We start from the raw sequence: 22,153 nt of genomic DNA, 5'->3' as shown, positions 1-22,153 counted from the left end.
ATTTTACAGAGACCGAGGTTCCTTATAAATCGGAATGGTCGAAGTCAGGTTTCGTCTTGTTTCCTGGGCATTTTGAATTTCCTTATCTTTTTTCGGTATTAGATAATGTCAAATTGCTGATGGTTATTCATTTGACCAATACTAGTTAGTGAGCCTATTCATATATTGTCACTATTATGATTACATGCTTTGTCTTAAGCATTGTTTCCCCTCCCTGTCCTTTCAAATTCAATGATTAAGTTGCATTTAAAAATAAGGTCCAAAATGCTTTTTAAAAAATTTCAGAATATTTTCATTACAGACAACTAAGTAATATTATAGAAGTGATTATATCTGTACCACTTAAAATTTTTACATTCATGGCACCCTGATTTTTGAGATGACCTCAAAAAATTGTATAGGCTGCCCTAAAGTGAAATATCTTACTAGATGTCTTCATTGCAAAGTTTTTAGCACATCTATGAAAACTTTATAAACGAATTCAGCAAGTACTTAGCAAACACTACAGCATCACACTATTTTAATTTTCAAGGATGATTTGAAAAATGTTAAAACCCTAAAGTGGGTTTTGAAATGTTTTGCCAGCTGCCAGCTGGATTACTTTAAACCAATATTTTAAAAAACAAAATGTTTTCAAGGAAAATAAAAATTTTTAGCGAAAAATCATTACCTTTTCCAGATATTTTAAAGTTTTTAAAAAGGCAGCTTCAGCAAGGTTAGTGATTTTGTGTGTGCTTATTGACATTTAAATAGTAAAGAATAAACAAAATGAAAAAGCCAGCACAGTGTCAAAAGACGTTTTTAAAGATATTATTTTCTTTTTGGTAAAATTTTCACCCAAACGATATCGATAATTTAAAACTGTAATTTAAAAATATTGAACAAAATCATTAGTGTATTTGTAATTGGCTTTTGTCACAACAGGCTTGTTTTGAGATATTCTTCTTGCAAAGTGTCTGTATTTTCCTCTAGCATAGTGTTAATTAGAATGTGACTGGAAGTGCTTATCCATAGTACTGTGTCTAAACATCCCGGCAAAATCGTACTTTTTCTCTTTGGATTGCAGTTCGCCTCTCCACCCGGCTCTACATTTCCCCAAGGTGTGAATCAGGCAGCTGGCGTCAGACCTGATTTGGGCGCGGGTGAATCGAGACGGTTTTCCCGCGTCAAGCGCAAACCTGAAACCGAGTTACTAAACTAAAGGGGGGGGGTGAGGGCGGGGCAAGAGAGGGACTAACAAGCAAGCGCAACACAGCCACCCCAGCTGATTGGAAGGAACTGAGTAGGTGGGGCTGACCAGCCCCGCCCCCAGTCGGCTGTAGCTAAGGACGCTTCGGCCCCAGCAACTGCGATGGACCAGGATGAGGGACGGACCAGCGTGGACAACATAGTTACACAGTTCAACACTTATGAGGATTTTCTCGACTCGCAGATCACCACCGTGGACCTGTACTACCTGGGGGTAAGAGCAGCTGCGCACAGAGTGGCTACCGCCTCCCGTCCCCGAGTCCCTAGGCCTGTGGCCGTACGGCTGTCGCCCCCTGGCGGTGGGCCACTAGGGCATCCGGCTCTGAGGGCTGAGGGTCCGGGCGGAACTGGACCGTCACTCGCGTACTCTGCGCACACGCACGCACACGCACGCCTGGGTGTCTCGGTCCTCTGCGTCTTGGCCTCCCCGTCTCGTCCCCCTCGAAGGCTACTGTCCCGGAGGTAAGAGGGCTGCAGTCGTTCAGGACCAGCGACCCGTTTCTGTTCCCTTTTCACTTTGTGTCAAAAGAACAGCAAACAGTATCTCTCCAGGCCACTGCCAACGCCGGGCTGGTGCATTTGGTGTCACAGTGGGCACTGGGGCCAAAGGCTTGCACCTCACGCGGACTATTCAGGAAATCCCTTATTCGTGGGGCCGCCTTAGAGGTAGTTCCTGACTCAGTGTGAGCAAGTTTTTATTCATAACGGATGCTAATACTAAAAGTACGAGGAAAGAAAACGGGTGCAGATTTAGTGGGTTGCTGGGCAGGAGCCTCACAGGCTAACGGCTCTGAGAAAGGGGCGGTGTTCGGAGCCAAGTCCCCACCCGTCCAGTCCAGGAAGTCTCAACCTTGCCACCAGAGGCCCTGTTGCTACCTCCCTATTTAGGCCACAGAGGCCAACCGCCACCAGGTGGCATCAAACCAAACGTGAATCCTGCCTCCAACTCCCCCACATTTAATCTGAAACATGGCGACTGCTTTATACTTCATTGAAATTTTTGGAAATTCAGAAATAGGGCGAGAGTGGACTTTCACTAAGTGCTTATCCTTCAACTCACATTCCTGTGCTAGATTTGGAAATAATTTGAAGGGGAACAGAAACATCTAATTTGAGATCTAGCTCTGCCACAAGCAAGTTAATGTGACCGCGGACAAGTACTTTCTTCTTTCTGTAATTATGTTAAAATTTAATTATAGGTGTTATTTCCTAGGTAGCTTTTGACTTTAGAAGCAGGCATATAGGTGTTTTGTACAGATAATATTTATTTATTATTTGGAATTGAACTCAGGAACTTGTACTTGCCAGGCAGGAACGTTACCACTGAGCTACAGCCCTGGCGGTACAGATATTTTAGTCATGAAAATCGTTCTTTTTTTTTTTTCTCATTGAGTTTATTGGTACATTTTAGGTATACTGTACAGTTACATGACAGGTCTTGGTTCTCATTTTTTCCCCTTGTCCCTGCCCTCCCTTCACCCCCTCCTCCCCTCCCCATTTACAAACACTTTATTTCCATTTTTTCATTTTCTTATAATTTTTTCTTTCCCTTACTGCCTTTCCCCTACCCTTCCCACTTTCCCTACACCTTTAGCCCCTTTTCTTCCTATTTCACATTGTCAATTATATCTTTAGGATCTTATATACTATTATAGTTTTTCACACCAGAGAAACTATTCGGTATTTACAGGTGTGACTTATATGAAAATCGGTTTTACATTTTGTATCTAAGATGCTAAAATTCAAGGGCAAAAATAATGCAACTAAACAGAATTTGGGTTCAAATTTTCTAATGTTTAAACCAAGTGAAATGCAGACAGTACACATCGTGATAAAATAAAATCGTCTTCACAGCACATTGGCTAACATAAGCCCAGCATCATTGAGAAAGATTTCAATTTTTAAAGGCAGTTTCTTGTGTAAGAAATTAAAACATTTATGTGGATTAGAGATTATAAATTAGCTAATACTTTGTATTTCATTGGTCAGAACTTTCAAAGTCTGCAAAACAAAGGACAATGCAAATGAAAGAAAGACAAACTAATTTCCTTTAAATTTGGCATTGAGCAGGCTTATTCATACTGTCACAAGAAACAAGTTGAACAGTGATACTAGAATGAGGAGTGTGCATTGTTGGATTGATTAATGATAACTGTTTTTTAAGGTGCTCTTAGATCTGGATTCTAATATTCTCAAGTACTTTCTATGGATGCAAGCTAATGGCCCACTTAGATCACACAGAAACTAGTCGAACCTCAGAATTCTTTCAGCAGCACAGAAAGCAAGTTTCATGGTCATGGGTCATGCTGTGAGGTGATCCCCACCCACACACTCTATCATTCTCTCTTTGTTAACAGTAATTAACCTTGCTGGGCATGGTGGTGCACACCTGTAATCCCAGCACTCTGGAGGCTGAGGCAGGAGGGAGGATCGCTGTGAGTTCGAGACCAGCCTGGGCTACACAGTGAGTTCCAGGTCAGTCTCAACTACATAGTGAGACCCTGTCTCAAAAAACCAAAAAAATTTTTTTTTAATTTAAAAAAAAACAATAATTAACCTTGATTTAATGGAGAATATTAAAAATTTTAAAATGTTGACAAAAATTTTGTGTATCATGTACATGCAACATATTATATATGCGATATAAAATGGCTAAATAGAGCTAATTCACATGCATCACCTCATAATTTTATGGTGAAAACACTTAAAATGTACTTTCTTAGCATTTTTCAAGAATATAGTATACTTTTATTGACATACACAGTCATAATATTGGACAATACATCTTTTATTTGTATTGAGCAAATTTTAAAAGATAAATTAGAGATAGTATATTGTAGTTGGATGAGCCTAAAGTCATGAGATTTGACTATGCAATGTTGTGCTTTTAATCAATTTGAAATTTTATTTCTGCACATGAAAAAATAAAGGGGTTATATTAAGTTACAGTCAATATTCTTTAAGTTGTCTATACTTCCATCTGTCCATCCATGCCTCTGTGTATTCATCCAGTGATCTTCAGCAAGAGCCTTTTGTGGCAGATGTTCCCTTAATCGCTAGGAGTTTAAGAATTAGTTCTAGACTTGATCTTCATCACCTAACTTTAGTACAGTGCTTATAGTGGCAGTCTAAATTTAATTTGTTCCATATTTTACAAGTATTTACTATCTTCCAAGTATATGTTGGCTACTGTTTTACTGCATAGAATATAATTCTATTGCGAAAAGCTTTCAGTTCATTTCCATAAAAACTGGTACCAACGATTCACATGAAATGGCCATGTTATCTGTTCTGGCTTCCATACCTCTGTTCCTGGGAGCTGAGTTTGGAGGTCATTTCTCAGTCATCTTTGGCTTTGGGTTGGATTCAGCGAATAGGAAACAGCAGCAGGAGAAGAGAGGGTTAGAAGACAGTGGTTAGAAGATTTATTCCCTGTCACCCCCTTACTGGCTGTGGTTTGAAATTGGCTGCATGCCTTAGGTTTGCTCAACTTCTCATTCCCTGAGCTCCAGACTCTTTCCAGGGTTTGGCATCACTCCCTGTTCTCACAACTGCTTCCTTTCCTATCTCCTTTTACGCCCAAGGGTAGTAATGACTACCACTCTTGTCAACCTGAGAATGCTTCAGCATTCCATTTGGTTTTCATTAATTCTGTCCATATCTTTACATTTAAATGCTTCTGTTTTTTTAGTTTTCTCTTGAATTTGGCAACTATTTGCCACCCTGACCAAAATAATTACACAGTCATTTAATAAAGAGTGCTAAGTAAGTACATGTAGTGTATGAAAATAATAAACACAATACTTTTTATATGATCCTTGGTTAGGAAGAAAGGGAAATAAATGATTACTGATCCCAGCTAATTATTTGAACAACTGGAGGATGGGAAAGAAGGTTCAAGATGCTTAAAAAAGATAGTCTATATCAGCTGTTTAAATAGTTACAAAATATTAAAAGAACTTTATTATATCAGCAGTTAGATTTACATATACTAACCCAAACAATGATTTTTGTTCTAGGATTTAGTATCATCTAGTCTAATTAAATGAATCCCCTAAATAAATATACAAATTGTTGAAAGGCTTTAAGAAAATTATGCTTTGATTTTTTGGGTTCCTTCTTGATAATCCTTCCACTTGACTGAACACAGCCTCTTCATTTTAGTGGCTGCCTGTGACCAATGGAAAAATAAAAGTCATGAGGAATTGCTTTTCTAGAATAAAGGATCAAGGGATGTTAGAATTATTTAAAAAATTTCCTCAATAATGGATCCCTGTCATGGCTAAATGATTTACAGAGGTAAACATCAAGGAGTTTTAGTTAGAGCAGTATCTTCCCATTATTTGGAAAATAGAAGTAAATTAAAACATACAAATGAAATCTTTTGGATATAACCTTAAAATTACTTGGCAAGTATTGACTGAGTGAAACTCTAGGGAGAATCAAGTAACATAATTGATAATGACTGTAGGATAAGCCAACTAACAGCCAACCATTATATTTTTTTCTATCATTGCACCAAGACACTGTTCCCTATGAAAAGTGTTAATTCCTATGTTTTAGAATCACCTGCAGTCTTTTGTTTACTCATTGGGAAAACAATGACATATATTAGTGACTCTCCATTTAAGAGGATTTTTTTTTTTTTTGTATCAGGGATTGAACTCAGGACCTTGCACTTCCGAGGCAGGCAGTAGTACCAACTGAGCTAAATCCCCAGCCCTTAAGAGGAGTCTTAAGAGGCAGGATGATGTTCTTGGAATTGTTATTTTTGTTATCTCTTTCTAAAAATGCTCTTCAGAATATTTTTTGTCATGGATGTATCTTATTTCTCCATGAAGTTTGAAAGATACTGCTGTGGGGCATATGAATCTGGGTTTTCTGGAGGTTTGCTTTTAGGGTTTGAAATACTTCGCACCAAGCTCTTCTTGCTTTTAGGGTTTGTGTTGAGAAATCAACTGTGATTCTGACAGGCTTTCCTTTATATGTGATTTGCTGCTTTTCTTTAACAGCTTTTAATATTTTATTCTTGTACTGAATTTCTAGAGTCTTGATTACTATATGGTTTGATGTACATTTACTTTGGTCATGGCTATTTGGCTATTGAGATTCCTATATGCCTCACTTATGTATATGTCTAATTTTTTTCATGTTTGGGAAGTTTTTTGCCATTACATATTTTTTATGGTGTGTGTGCTATCTCGTATCCATCTTATATTCTTTTTTATATCATGTTGTAATTGCTGGGTTGACTTTTTATGGTCCCTTTCTTTTTTTTTTTTTTTTTTTTGTACCAGGGATCAAACTCAAGTCCTTGTGTTTGTGAGGCAGGTGCTGGAACCATTGAGCTAACTCCCAGACCATCCCTTGCTATTTTAAAGAAATTTTTCTTTTCATGTTCAGTAACTATAATCCTATATTCTAGATCTGGTATTCTGTCCTTAACTTGGTTCAAGGAATTGTGTATGTTTTCAATGGATTTTTCTAAATTTCCTTGATATCTGTTTGAATCTGCTTCATTGATTCAATTTCTTTCATATATTGGGCATTCATGGATTCCATCATTTCCCTAAGCCTTTCTATTTTTGTTATCATTGTATATTCTAGATTCATTGAACATGTCTTTCATTTTGATTGTCATTTTTTTACCTGAAAGATTTTCCCTATAGCCTTATCCACTTATTTTTTTTGTTTTACTTCTGCTGCTATTATTTCGGAAATTTCAAGTAGGTGGCTTCTGATTTCCTCTATCTCATTGTCCCCTGGACTTGTCCTGGATAGACTGGATGTCTGGGGTTGCATTTTGCTTCTATGTCTTGTAATTTTCTATTAATTTAATTTAGTTTTGTTTTCTGAGTTGTTACTTGTAGATTTCTTATGTTAGCTTTATCACTAGTTTTGAGGATTCTCTACAAAATGTCTACTCCTCAGAGATGTCTTCTAGGTATAAGTGGTTCTTGGACTTTGTGTCTAACCCAAGATCCTATCTTCCCAGTTTATTAAGGGTGAGAGGTTAGCTCAGCACCCAGTCCTTTGGTACTAGACTATGGTTGTGACCCCAGATACTTACAGTGTCATACAACGATAACCACTGTTTATAACAGGTATGAAATTCTGGTTAAAGTAATACAGTTAGCAATAACAATAGCATCAAGCCCAGCATAGTGACTGAGAAACTGTGGAAACTATTTGTTTGATACCTTTAACTATATGAGCAAGCTCTACCTTTATATACCAAAATCCAACATAAACTAGAAACTTGTATGCAATGAATTTATCTGTATGCAATGTAATTTACTCTGTGTGGGAATTTAAGAGGGTTAGGGGATAAAACAGAGACATAAGTGAAGAGAAATATAGTAAAACAAGGCTAGAGGGCAAAGGATAAACAGCCAAGCTTTGGGAGACTGGAGAAGAGGGCAGGAGAGAAAGAATGAAGGAGAAAGCAAGAGAATATTGCAGTGAGCCAGAAAGACAGGAGGCACTGTTCACTCACAGGAAAAATATAATAATGTCAAGAGAGATGAGGAAGGAGAGGAAGAAGACAATCGGACAGAGCAAAAATAAAGGTAAAAACTTTAAACAACCAAAAAAAAACCCAAAAATAAAAGCAAAAAAAACCCCAACCAGACAGAAAAAGGAAAATGAATCAAGCAAAGAAGAAAAATAATAAAATTCCTAAGGCGTCCACGGTTCTGTGTTCATGTCCAAGACAGAGCCTGAAAATGTCCCTCCAGTTCTGCATTAGGGTTAGTACTGGGTACTGCTTGTGGCCGTTCTTCAGCCAGCAGCTTTCTAGATGCCCCTCAGGTGGCTCGCCCACGTCTCCACACCGCTCTCTCAGCTGCTGTGGTGCCAGCCCAAGGATGGAGCCAGCCCAAGATGCTCCCAGATTGGTGCACAGTTGACCCCTCCTGGACCTTGAACGGCCTCTTCAGGTCCACACTGCTGATTACTCTCACGTACTGACCGTAGGTGTGGGGGACGCCCTTCTGCCACTAGCTCCGGTTGCTTGCCTATTGTGCCACCGGTGGCAGGACGACGGGGGTGGGGAGGGGTCCCTGTCCCACCCCCGTCCAAGGCTGCTCGACCACGCACCTCCAGTGGCAGAGCAGGAGGACGCCTCCAGTTCCTTGCAGCTAGGGCTGCGACTGTTTTCTGGTGGCTTCCAGAGTGAAGTCTGAGTATTCCCAGTCCCTGCTTCTCAGCAGAATTTCCCCCAATCTGCTTTGCAACTGCCAGCAGTCTACTGTGACTGGATGGCCCTTCCCTCTTTCCACTCTGGGGCATTGGCAGCGAAGCGACCCAGGGACGTTCTGTCGTCAGAGTTCAAGCCCGAGCCTTTTGAAATAAAATGGCTGCCCCGATGGCATGGCGTGGAGCCACTGACTGTGCACAGGGTTGCCGTTCCGCTCATTCACCAACTGTTGATTCTGGGCCTGCTCAGGAAAGTGTCTCGTGTTCTCATTACTGCTTCCGATCGCATAATATTCTCTCAGCACGGTCTGGTCTCTGTTTCCAGTGAGCAGCAAAGTTGCTTTTGCTGCTTCCCCGCGGGGCCGCTACACAGCTGTTCTGCCACACCGCCAGGTCTCTGGTCTGTAGTAGTGAGCTATTTCTTCTGTAGCAATGGGTCCTTTTTAAAAATTTTCCCTTCTTCTTCTTCTCCTGTCAGTTTCCTGATGGTTCCCATGTGCCTCTGGGCTGCTGAGATCCAGACTCTGGGCACTTTGTCCTGGAGAAGCCATGCTGCTGCTGGTTCTCACGCCTCTGCCATTTTTTCTCTCCAGTTTTGCTGTTGACTAACATCTTTCAGAGATGTAAGCAAGAAGTTATCTTAGTGGAGATGACTAATCATTCTAACATTTAGTTCAAGTATGAAAATCACAGATGAAACAACCAACGTTGGCTTTCTGATTGTTTCTCTATATATTTTGTCCATTTGTTGCAATATAGATTAATGTTGATCGCAGATGAGGCACACTGGAATGCAGAATCTGCTCAGTATACAAAATAAGTGCAGCAACTTTTTATTAACCCCAAGGGATTTATACTCTTATGGAAGAGTCCCACAATATTGTTGAGCTGAGTCGTTGCTATCACTTTTAGTAATGAATCTTACAAAATTCATGTAGAAGCTTCTCTCACTGTTGTTAAACCCTAAATCTCCATTGCACTTTCTGTTAAAGAATAGTTCCACTAGGTGGAAGCATTTGCTCAGTTTTGTGGTTCACGTTAACATACAGCAGTGAAGTCCAGTAACATGTCAGAAGTAAGGCCAGTGGCCTTAGGCCTCTCAAGGACTGGTGCTTTGCAGTATAATAAATGGCTAATGTATAAACATTGCTGCAAGGAGTTCAGTTTTTGCTGTTTATGCTTAGCAAAGGAAAGCAGCAGGTGTTTAGTATCTAAGTTATTGGGTTTTGTTAGAATAGTTATGACTTTAAAATAGCCACCGTGGGCTGAGTGGGTTATTAACCAGGCATCTTAATTGTTTGACAGTTCATGTGTTCTATATGATATACTGATTAAAGGTCTATACTAACAAAATATATGTTTTTTTATTGTAGTTCTCATGTTTTGTGTTTTATTGAAGATGATAATTATTAATATATAAAATTTTTATATAATGATTTATACTAGTAAATGTAAAATTTTACCTCTTTAAATTATGGGAAAATATTCTTTTTTGAGGTTGCTGTGTAAATGACAAAAATGTAAGAGGCAATTCTTAAAGTAACTAAAACATGAAAGGCCCAACATTCTGTGGGCAAGTTTTCTTTTCAACTTGAAGCTTTTTGTGGTTATCTTCTTGGGTGTTTACTTTTCTGTTTTTACTGGCACCAACATTATATGGAAACAATATCTTCCTAGTTAAGTAGGAAGTCCATCTGCTCCTCTTTAGTTGTATTTGAAGTCATAATATTCTGTGTCATCAGTTAATTGACTTCAAGGAAGTAATTCTAAAACATTGAGCTTTCTGAAATTGTCCCAATTCTCCCTTTGTGCAATTGATTTTCAAAGTCTTTCTTCTATGAACACTATTGTCTCTAATTTTATTGTTTTAAAGATACTTTATTAATTGTCTACTGCTGTTCTCATAAAGTGATTAAAAACACACAGACTTTTGTCCTCCAACCCCTTCGAAATTTTAGTTGTTATTTTATTTCTGATGTTATTTTTTTCATATCTATGGTATATGGAAGAATAAGATGTAGATAGATGCATTGTTAGAAAGCTAGTTTTTCATGTCTAATAGTTCTTGTATCATTTTAAAGTAATACATTTAATTTGTCACTTAAATGAATTGTTTGGTATACAATGGAGGAAATGTCTCATTTGCCCAAGCATCTGTTTTCTTCTTAGGATGAAAGCTTGGCCCGCCAGTTGGTGGAGCTAGGCTACCGAGGGACTGGAGAGATTCTGAAAAGGGAAGATTTTGAAGCAAGGAAGGCAGCTATAGAGATCACAAGACTGGCTAAAAGAACTCAGAAGAAGTAAGTGCCCATGCTTCAAATCTAGATTTTTGTCATATTCTAGAATCTCTGTAAAATAACAATACTTTGGGCTTTACTGCAACTGCTGGCAGCAGGTAAAACTTGAAATGTCCTGAAGTATGTGTTCAGATCAGGAATAGGAAGAACTATAATATGCTTGCAATAAAGCCACATGCAGCCTTGAACTGCTAATTTAAGAAATGTAAATAGCAAAATATCATCATCATTCCAATAAAGTCCTGTTAAGGGAACTCAATATTACTCATTTTATGCATTCGCATACTAAAAGTGTGGAGTAACTTTTGTCTTAAAATTTGTTTTTTTGAGGGCCAGGGATTTAACTCAGTGGTTCCACCACCTGCCTCGCAAGCACAGGAACCTGAGTTCTATACCCAGTACCAAAAAAAAAAAAAAAAAAAAAAAAATTTGTATTTTCGAGGCTTGCAAACTGACATTATGTTCTCACATTTATCTAACTGTTGATTCAACTAAACCACTAGCCTTTTTAATGTGGTTAATATTAGGTTATATAAAATATCAACCTGATAAAATATATTACCTATATAATGAAAGCGATGTATTCCTGAAGTGAAGTGCACCAAACAGTAAGACAATTTGAAAAGACCTGGCAAATAATCATCTTTTTAGATCTAGAAAGTTGTGTACATTGAAGATGATAAATATGTGGGTTTCCATGTACAATTATTACATAAACTCTTTAAAATACCGAGTAATTATAACAAGAAATTCCCATGAGCTCATTATAAATAACAACATTTGGTAGCAGGATATCAATTGGTTCTGAGGGTGTGCAAGTTAAAATGACGGTTCTAGAGATTACTGTGTTTCAGAATCATAGGAGATTAGACTTGAACATACTGATACTTGGAAATATATTTGTTTTCTACTGCTGCCATAGCAGTTGCCACCAAGGTAGTAGCTTAAAACAGCACGGATACATTTATTCATAGCTCTGTATATATGGTGTGACTTAGCTGAATCCTCTGTTTAGTACACCTCAGGACTGAAATCCTGCTGTTGGCCAGACTGAGCTGTTGTCTGGAGACTCTCTGGCTTAGTCTGCTTCCATTCTCATTCAGAGTGTTGGCCAGGTTTAGCTCCTTGTGATTGGGGGACTGAGATCCTAATTTTCTGATAAGCTCCCATGTGGTCTCATGCTATTCCCTCCGCTCCTCCAGCAACAGAAGGTTAAGACCCTCTCACCCTTGAAATGTATCCAACATTTCCATTGATAACACCTTAGGAGATCTTTTGATGATTCTGGACTCATCTAGACAATCCAGGATTGTTTCTGTGTTTCTAGGTTTATAATCTCCATTGCATCTGCAAAATTCCTGTAGGCATGTCATGTTATATTGTCACAGGTTCTGGGGATTAGGGGATGGGCATACTTCAAAAGGCATTGTGTTCACTACAAATAATTTATATGACATTCCAATGATTTATTGTACATAGGTGCTTGTTCAATTTTTATTCTTGAAATGAAGCAAATAGTATGCGTACAGTTATATGCATCATATATAAAACATCAGAGGGAGTCATGTTTTTTGGTGAGAATGAATTCATATCTATCAGTCAGGAGCCAAAGTGCAAAGATTATGGTGAAGTTTTACATGGAATTTATGTTCATTCCTATGTGATTATTTAAGGCATATAATCTATTTCATATCAAGAGCAAAAGGAACTATACTGTAAGTTCCAGTCTTGTCACATGTCCATTTTGTGTTCAAGGATCAAAGTGGATATTTCCTTTATGCAGTGATCTCTTTAACTAGCCAGAGCTGGGAGTCATCGGGCTACTTGAGTGCCAGTCATGGGAGGCTAATCCCCACCCCAACCTCCTCGGCTGGGAGGAGAACCCTTTCATCTGCAGATCTTCTCTGGTTGCCTTTGTAATGGGGTGGGTCCCATATGTTGCCTTTTGCCACATGTGGGAGCCACTGAGCTGTCTTCCCCACCAGGTTTATGGTAGCGTTGCTGATGGCAGGGCCAGCCAAGGGGACCATAGGGCCAAATGTGTCCTATGCTTATATTTGCTTCATGTAACCTTGGAAACATATTTGAACATTCAATTGTGGGTGAACAGACACCAACTTAGAAACACTTGATTCTGCTATCAGATTATCTTGCATTAATACCTGTTACATGCAGTTGAGAAATCCAGTTAGATACAGTCTTCTGGTCCAACAAACATAGCATGTATTTCAGGAAGTGTCGGTATCCAGGAGTATGTTACAGCAGAGCTCCACAGTCTGGAGAGATGAAAGTTAAGGATATTTGAAGAAGATATTTTGATGAAAGGAGGTCTCAGAAGGCAAAAAGTAAAAAAAAAAAAAAAAAAAAAAAAAAAAAAAGGAAAAAAAAAAAAAAAAAAAAAAAAAAAAAAAAAATCACAGAGGCCTTTATTTTGTTATTCACAAATAGTTGTAGAAAACCCTATTGCATTAGGCACTATGCTCGCTAGGCTCTTGGTATATAGTAGAGCACAAAACTTGGTTTCTGTCCTCAAGAAGTTTATGGACTAGATAAATGAAAGAAATTACATTGTTAGTGGGAACAGAAAATGTAAAACAGTTTGGCAGTTATTCAAAACGTTAAAAAAGAAGTTACCATATGACCCAGCAATTCTGCTCCTATATACTCAAGGAAATTGAAAACATTGGTCCACTTAAGTAGTCAAATGTAAACATTCATAGTAGCACTATTCACCATAGTCAAAGCTCAGATACCCATCAACAGATGAATGGATAAAAATGTGGTATGTAATTGTCTATTATTCAATTGTAAAGGCACAAAGCTCTGTAACATACTATAATAAGGATAATCCTTGAAAACATTAGGGTAAGCAAAAGGAGGTAGACACCAAAGAGAACATGTTGCATGATTCTGTTTATGTAAAATGGCCAGAATAGGTGAACCCATAAAAGCAAGTAGATTCATGGTTAGCAAGGGGTAGAAGGAAGGAGGAGTGGAGAAGCAAGGCTAACGGATATGAGATTTTATTTTTGGAGGGATGACAAAATATGCAATTAGGTATTAGAGGTGATTACATAACTGTGTATATACTAAAAAATCCTTGAATAGTATACCACAAAAAGGTTAAATTTATATTTTGTGACTTATATTTCAATAAAAGTATAATAACTACAGAAGATAATAAATTCAACCACAGGTACTGTGATAACACCTTGACATGTACTACAGTCAAAATTTGGGGTGCTGAGGCTGTAGTTCAGAGTAGAGTGCTTGCCTTCCCCAGTACTATCCCCAAAATGAGGGAGGAAGTTCAAGAAATTCTTCTTAAGGTAGGACTGATATTGACTCTTAAAGCAATGAGGGATATTGTGATGAATGCATCTATTTTGCCTTGACTTGGTGATAAATGCTCCCTCTTTCTGAATCATGTTTTTACCTATCTTAACCAAGTCATCCCTTTGGTTGGACATTTTCCTGGATGGAATTGTGAGATTATAAGTCTTTTCGCTTTGCACCGTTAGAAAAGAAATTCAGCCATTTTAAAACTGGCCCTGGGGCCTGGGAATTAGCTTAGTGGTATCAGTGCCTGTCTTGCAAGCACAGAACCCAAGTTTGATCCCTGGTACCAACGAAACAAAATGAAACAATATAAAAACTGGCTCTTTACTTGACTAAAATACATCTGAAACAAAGATGGGAGGAATATACACTGGGTTGGCTGTGACCATCTTCTTGGAAGACTTGTGAGGACCCTTTGGAGATCCTTGTAAGAAACTGCCTGTTATAAGCTTCAAGTCTTGAGTGTACAGGGATCACTGGGGTCTTTCTGTACTTGATGAAAAAGATTTCTATGGTGATTTAAGCTAAGGTGTTTCTTTATTTTTAAAAATTCCGCAGGATGTTGTTTTGTTTAACAGAAATCATAGATTTCATACATATCCATTATCAGTGCCTTGAAAATCAAAGAACTTTAAAAGTTAGCAATTTCTGCAAGCATAAAAATACACATTTATTACATAACATGTTGTTATAAAATTTGATCGGCTATATTATCTTAAGATAAAGCATCAGTCCAATATATATTATAGATTGCTGGAATATAGTAAAATGCCGTGTACTCTGTCTTCAAATTCCTCTTGGGATTCTATTAATGCAAAAGCTGGACAAGTCCCAGACTTTTATGTTGTTCAATCTAATCAATTTGTCATTTGTTAACATCTTCTTTCTGATATGATATGTGCTTGTTTCCTTCAATTTGTTTTTAGCAGTAGGAAATGGAACTGTTAACTGAAAAAATATTCTTTTAATTTTATGAGGATGAATTTGGATAAAAGGTTGGAATTTTTTTTTGTGTAATATGGCTTTATCCTATGTACTTGTTTTATCTTTGGGTAAAGTTTTTAAATCAAAATGAATACCATATATTTAGAATTAAAAGAGAGCATTTATATACAAATGTGTTCCATGAAATGATTTCAACTTCTAGCTTAGTTTCAAGTATCATATTTTTAAAGTTATTTTCATATGGTTTATAGCTTTCGAATCCAAATCATGCAGTTGTGATCTTTGGCAGATCAGCATTTCCAGGAAGTAGACAGTGAGTTAGTGCATAAGCTTTGGTTTGTTGGAAAATCTTTTGTAGGGTGTATCTGTCCTCCTGTGGAGTGCATGGATTTTGTAAAGCCAGAAACGTCCCATCTTTTGTTCATCCTTTCCAATCAATGTGGTATCACTGCTGGAATTAATCCATGTAGAGTTCTATGGGATTCCAGCTGGCCCAGATTCTTATTATAACTGAGGATAAGAGGTAGACTGTGAGTGAATATTATTACTATTTGTTCCATTTTAATTCAAAATGATTTTTGACTTCATTTCCTGACTAGGATAGAAAAGAACTTTTTCTCAAAATCAGTAATTCTTTGGGGTCTTTCTGAGGCTATCACACTCTGCTCTAGCAAGGAAGAACACAGCAGCTGCAGTCAGGACTATTGCATGGGTGAGCTGGGGGTTGGCCACAGCCATTCTTCAGGATTCAGTATGGGGGCTGTGCCCTTTGACAAGTGTGACTATTTCAGTTAGATATTCATGTGGGATAGCCCTGAGCGCATCCGTGGACTCAGGGGCCCTGTTATAAACTGACCTTGGACAGGACTCCATTTACCATGTGACCTGCTGTGTGTCGTCTTGTGCCTTCTGTGGCCTTGCTGTCTGCTCATTCTGGGGATTTCTTAGTGATGAATGTTGTAATCTCCAACTAGGATTATTAATTTTTCTTTTTACCTCTTTTGATTAACATAGTTTGATGTCAGATGCATATACTTCATGTTTATATTTCTCCTTAAAATAAGAGGGGCTCATATTATTTAATATAACTTTTAACCCTGGCAAAATTTCTTTCACTGAAATTTCCTTTTCCTTATATTCATTTAGCTACTCAACTTTCTTTAGAAAGAGTATTTGTATGATATTTATTCATCATTATATTTTTAACTTATCTGTATTTGCATATTTAGAATGGATTATACCATCTATGTATATCTTGCTTTTGAGAATCAGTTTAACAGTCATCACCTTTCACTTGTATGTTGGGAGCATCGATCTATATTTTTTAATTATGATTTGGTTGGATTTAAATCTACCATCTTGCTAACTGTTTTCTAATTGTTCAGTTTGGTCTTTGTTCCATTTTTGCTCTTCCCTTGTCTTCTTTGAAATTTAGAATTAAAAAAAATGAGTCCATAATAATTTATACTGTTAACTTTTTATTTATAGTTTTTCAAACATCTTGTTAGTGTTTGTTCTTTAGAAAAATAGTAGCTACTAAAGAGGTTGTAAATGCTCATGTTTGACTTATATGTAACAGTCTACTTTAAAATAATATTACTCCTCTTCATGGGGAGAGCAGTTCACCTTGGTTATAATTCTTTTCCCCACGTCCTGTGCTTTCTCATCAAGCATGTTATAAAGTCTGCAAGACAATGTTAACATTTTCGTGGAAGACATCTATTTTTTTCTCTCGTTGAGTTTATTGGTACATTGTAGGTATACAATACAGTTACAGTCATCATTTGGATCTTGTACCTTTACATGACAGGTCTTGGTTCTCATTTTTCCCCCTTATCCCTGCCCTCCCTTCACCCCCTCCTCCCCTCCCCATTTATAAACACTTTATTTCCATTTTTTCATTTTCTCATATATTTTTTCCTTATTTCCTTTCCCCTACTCTGCCAACTTCCCCTACACTTTTAGCCCTTTTCTTCCTATTTCACATTGTCAATTATCTCATTAGAATCTTATGTACTATTATAGTTTTTCACACCAGAGAAACTATTTGGTATTTACAGATGTGTGACTTATTTCACTTAGGAGTATATCCTCAATATGTACCCATTTTCCTACGAATGACTCTAATTTTTCATTCTTTATGGCTGAGTAGTATTCCATTTTATAGAAAAACCACACCTTCTTTATCCAATCTCCAACTGATGGGCAAATGGGCTGTTTCCAAATTTTAGCTATTACAACTGTGCTGCTATAAACATGGGCTCGCATACATCACTGTGATATGATTCTTTTAGTTCTTTTGGAAAGTTACCCAGCAGAGGAATGGCTGGGTCAAATGGGACCTCTAGTCCCAGCTCTTTGAGGTATCTCCATGTTGATTTCCACAGTGGTTGCACCAGTCTGCACTTCCACCAACAATGGAGAAGGGTTCCTTTCTCCCCACAACCCCACCAACATTTGTTATTGGTTGATTTGTTGATAGCAGTCATTCTTTTTTTTTTTTTTTTTGAAGTTACTACAAATAAAAAATTTCCCTTGTGCTTACCCCTCCTTTTCATTTCTGGTCTTTTTCAATTTCTTTGTGTGGATTGACATTTCTATTTGGTAGTGTTCTTTTTTTCTATGAATGATTTATTTTAATATTTTTTGTAGAATTGATCTTTTAGGAATGGATTTCCTCATGTATCGCTTGTCTACAAATGTGTTTTGCTTTTCATTTTGAAGGATATTTTTGCTTACCTTAGGATTCAGGGTTTTTATCCAGGCCCGGCTTTAAGCAATCTTTGCCCATCTGTGCCTTGGTAAGGGCTGGGCTTTCCTTCTCTCCGTGCTTTTGATCTTTATCAAGCAAGAGCACATCTTTCTGAAGTTTAATGCTTAGCAGGATGTTGTCTTTGTTTTTGTCTAATATCTGGATTTTGACCTTTAAGGTTTTTTTTTAGGAACTTTTTTTTTTTTTTTTTTTTTTTTTTTTTTTTTGGTATGAGGGATCGAACTTGGGACCTTGTGCTTGCGAGGTGGGTGGCAGAACCACTGAGCTAAATCCCCGGCCCCTCTTAGTTTTTGTCTAGAGTTGCCATTTTTCTGTTGCATGAGCTTGATCAAGATGATTATACTGTAAACTTTTATCTAAAGAAATATATAATTTCTTAGATTTGTTGAGAGTAACTGCTATAAATGATATCCTGTTATTCCGTTCAATATGTAGTTCAATTAGCTGACTACATTTCTTTGGCAGTACTAATGATTGAACCCTGGGCCTTTACACTGAACAATATCACTAGCCTTTTTTTTTTTTTTTTTTAAATTTTGAGACAGGTCCCACCAAGTTCCTAAATTACCCAGTCTGGGTTCAAACTTGCAATCGTCCTGCCTCAGCCTCCCAACATATTAGGATTACAAGTATGTGAATTTCTTACTACTTTTAAGATACTTCAATTTCTTATAAACCCCCATTTCCTGTGAAGTAAGTAGGAATATTGTCAACTGAAATTCTTTTATCTCCATAGAATTTTATTAGAATTCTAAATAAATGTTTTGTGGAACTTGTTATTGAAAAGTAATTTCAAATGCTACATTTTTCTAGTAAGATTCATGTATGAAGAGATTTATGACTCATGGAGAGTGATTCTCTCATATAATGAAAGGTTTGATTAAGGATATGGTTATCTTAAAAATTATTTCATATACGCTTACTGAGTCTTAAAATCACATGACATTAATGTTCACTTATTAATTAGTTGGATATTGCAACATCACTGAGTGATGTTCAACTTTTCTTTCCTTGTTCCCTTTCCCTCCATTTGTTTTTTTCCTCTCCCTCCTCCCTCTCTGTACACACATACACATGCGCACGCACACACAAATTCAACAAGCAAATGATTACAGATAATGCTGATATTTTCAAGGAAGATCATATCTACTTATCTATCTACCCATCTTCTATCTAACAAAAAATGTTATGTCATTGTGCATCTGTCAAGTGCTAGTAGGTACATGTTCATATATGTAGCTATTTCTAACTGAGAACAGCAAACATATCCTTGGATAACTACTTTTATAGTTGACATATTGTTATTGTCATACTTCTAGATCTTAGCTTTTTGAGCTTAAATAGATTTATAGAAAAATTATATACACAAATCTACTTAATGACAGTTCAGCTAATAAATACAAAAGGGAAAATGTCATAGCCGTTTCCCTCAGAATATTGTGTGTATTTTGTCCTCTTTAGTTTTTATTCAGTTCTCTACCTGAATTTTGTTTATTCATTTAATACTAATCTACAATTTCTTTGTAGGCAAATTTTCTGATCTCTTCTCAAATTCATCTTACTCGCTTCTCCCCTCTTGCTTGACTTCAGCTGCTGGCTTTAATAGCAGAGGAATTATTCATTTCTTAAAGTGTTCCTTTCTTTTGACTCTTATTGCTTTATAACTCCTCACTTTTTCCAATTCTTGCTGATATCTGCTATTTTTCTGTGTCACCTCCCTTCTTTGTACTAACCTGGATCTCTCCCAAAGGACAGGTCTTTGGTTTTTGTTCCTCTTATGTTTACCACTTTCATATTTTACCAATTTTTATGTCTTCAGTTAATCTGAGTTGTTTTGCCAGCCTGACTGTTCTTCTGGACTGTTAGCTCCATGTCCAGGAGCAGTTGTCTCTCATTAACAGTAGTCATCAGAAATGTTCATGTCTCTGTCTTTGTTCATCCACATTGTTCTTGTTCCTGCTTCTCTTTCTCTTGTTAGAATTCAAGAAGACACAGATTCTTAAAAATTCATATTGTTCTTATATGTTTATTGTTATATTGTTAAACCAATAAAATACCTTTAAAAGTAGTTCATTATTGTTCTTTCACTGAATTCTGTTTCCCATAAAAATGCTATTTTTTATGCTAGCACTACTATTTTTTCACCCTATAGATTTTACACTTTAGAATATCTTCAGAATCTACCTGATAAGCATTTCTCACAGTGAATTAACAATGGATTCTTGTTGATGCTTGTTAATACTTCCTCTTACATTCATACATTTTAATTTAATAATAAAAATAACTAAGCTAATTGAGCTTGTTCTACCATTCAGACATAGTACTAAAATCCTTTAAAATAAGAGACTTACTTAATTATTAACTCTATAAACTCTTTTCATGAATGATGAAATGGTGTTACAGAAATGTAAACAAATGTGTGTAAAATCCTTTGGCTAGTACATAGTGGAGCTGGGATGGAAATCCAGGCTGAGTGGCCTTAAAGCAATGGTGGTGAACCTATGTCACATGTGTGGCAGTGGTTGTTTGCAACATTGAAAGCTCTAAAGGGTTTGTCATCACTGCCCTAGAATCTTCAGTAGGTTTTTCAGTATCAGAATTATCAGAGATTTTGTTTTCAGCTTCATTGAGGTATGACCGACAGAAATTGTGCATATTTGCACAATGTGTACAGTGTGATTTTTATTATACAAATACATTGAAAAATGATTACCACAATCAAGCTAATTAACATATCCATCAACACACAGTTACCTTTTTACCCCATAGTCCAGATATTTAAGAATCCTGGAGTAGCAAGTTTTACGTATATAATACAGTGTTATTATTTACAGTTACCATGCTGTAACTTAGATGCAGAACTTATTCATTATGCAAAACTGAAGCTGTAACTTTTGATCAAATCTCTCCATTTCCTCAACCTGAAGCCCCTCCTCCCTATTTCTGAGTTTGATATTTTAGATTTCACATAAAAATGAGTCATGTAGTATTTGTTTTACTGTGCCTGTCTTATTTAGCGTAATGTCTCTGGGTTCATCTGTGTTGTTTCAAGTGATAAGATTTTTGTTTTAAAGGCTGAATAATATTCCTGTGTGTGTATGTGTGTGTTCATGCATGAATGCATGAGTGAGTTATTTTCTCGGTCCATTCATCCATCAGTGGACACCAAGTTTGGTTTTGTATTTTAGTTCTTGTGAATAATGCTGCAATAAATATGTGTGTGCTGGTATCTTTTTGACATACTAATTTCATTTCCTTTAGGTATTCATTCAGAAGAGGGACTGCTGGGTCATATAGTAATTTTATTTTGAGTTTTTTTTAAGGAACTTCCATGCTGTTTTCTATAATTATTTACATGCCAATTTTCATTCTCCACAAAGCGCAAGGGATCCCTTTCCTGTGCATTCCTTCACCTGATTTGTGGAGATCTTTCTTCGTGGAGAGATTCTAAAACGGTTTGTAAGAATCATGCCTTAAAGGAGAAGATTGTAGTTTAGAATTAATGAATCTTGAGTTGATTATAATGAGTTACTAATAAAAGAAATGGAACGATTTAAATAAGCCTGGGGGAAGTAATTTTTTGCTCTTTATGTCAATTGAATAAAAATTTGAGACTAAATTTGAGACCTTCAAACTTCCCAAATAAAAATATCAAATTAATCATTTACTATTATAGTGATAAATATTGTGCACAGTCTAATGATTCCCTTAATTCCTAGTTACTTATCATTGTGATAAGCTGACACAGAAGGTTAAATCTAATTGAGTTCAGAGAACCTGAAAACGCTTCTGTTCTAAGACACAATCTCTTTGTCTCCTTTACCTTCTTTTTCTTTTCTCTTTAAAAATATTTCTAACCACTACTAGGGAAAATAACTAAATAGAGCAGTAGATATCCTCCATGATACAATATATTCTTCTCAAAGTTGTCAACATTCTCAGTTGATTTGTTTTACTGTTTTTATTTAATGGACAGTTCTTTAAAAAGTAACCACAGATTTGATCTAAGAACGGCAAAGCACTTGTCCCCTTTGTAGCTAGAGAAGTTCACTTCCAATGGTCAGTGAATGACATGAAAGAGCTTCAGGAAATGGACCAACAGGATTTCTTCCAGGTTTACATGAGTCAGTTCAGCACCTCCTCACATCAATTATTTCTTTTTTCAAGCATATTTCTTTGGTGAACAGTCACTGAGGACACAGAAGAGATGTAATATGTATTTTATATTTGTAATATTGAGTTATTGACTTTTAAAAATTTATACAATGAATTGTGCTAGTACCAGTATTACTTTTAAGGACAGGTAATATACAATGTATTCTTTCTATTATACACAAACCTGCTATCAAAATTT

General features: G+C 36.7%; 1 protein-coding gene across 3 annotated transcripts in view; it reads left to right on the top strand.

Moving 5' to 3' along the window:
* Nucleotides 1–1,291: 1,291 nt before the first annotated feature.
* Cfap299 (cilia and flagella associated protein 299) overlaps nucleotides 1,292–22,153 on the top strand; it is a 568,391-nt gene continuing 547,529 nt past the window's right edge. For 2 of the 3 annotated variants that reach the window (XM_010628604.3, XM_010628595.3), the window contains exons 1-2: nucleotides 1,296–1,462; nucleotides 10,615–10,745. In XM_010628604.3, the coding sequence (XP_010626906.1) occupies nucleotides 1,352–1,462; nucleotides 10,615–10,745 (242 nt within the window). In that variant the 5' untranslated portion in view covers nucleotides 1,296–1,351. Of the gene's footprint in view, nucleotides 1,463–10,614; nucleotides 10,746–22,153 lie in introns of all 3 variants that reach the window. The other variant, XM_010628611.2, reaches the window with a different exon arrangement.

Source organism: Fukomys damarensis, unplaced genomic scaffold, assembly GCF_012274545.1.
Source record: "Fukomys damarensis isolate Sample0158 unplaced genomic scaffold, DMR_v1.0_HiC HiC_scaffold_32, whole genome shotgun sequence".
NCBI lineage: Eukaryota > Metazoa > Chordata > Mammalia > Rodentia > Bathyergidae > Fukomys > Fukomys damarensis.
Note: the sequence above shows the minus strand (reverse complement) of the source record. Positions and strands in the feature narration are given on the sequence as shown.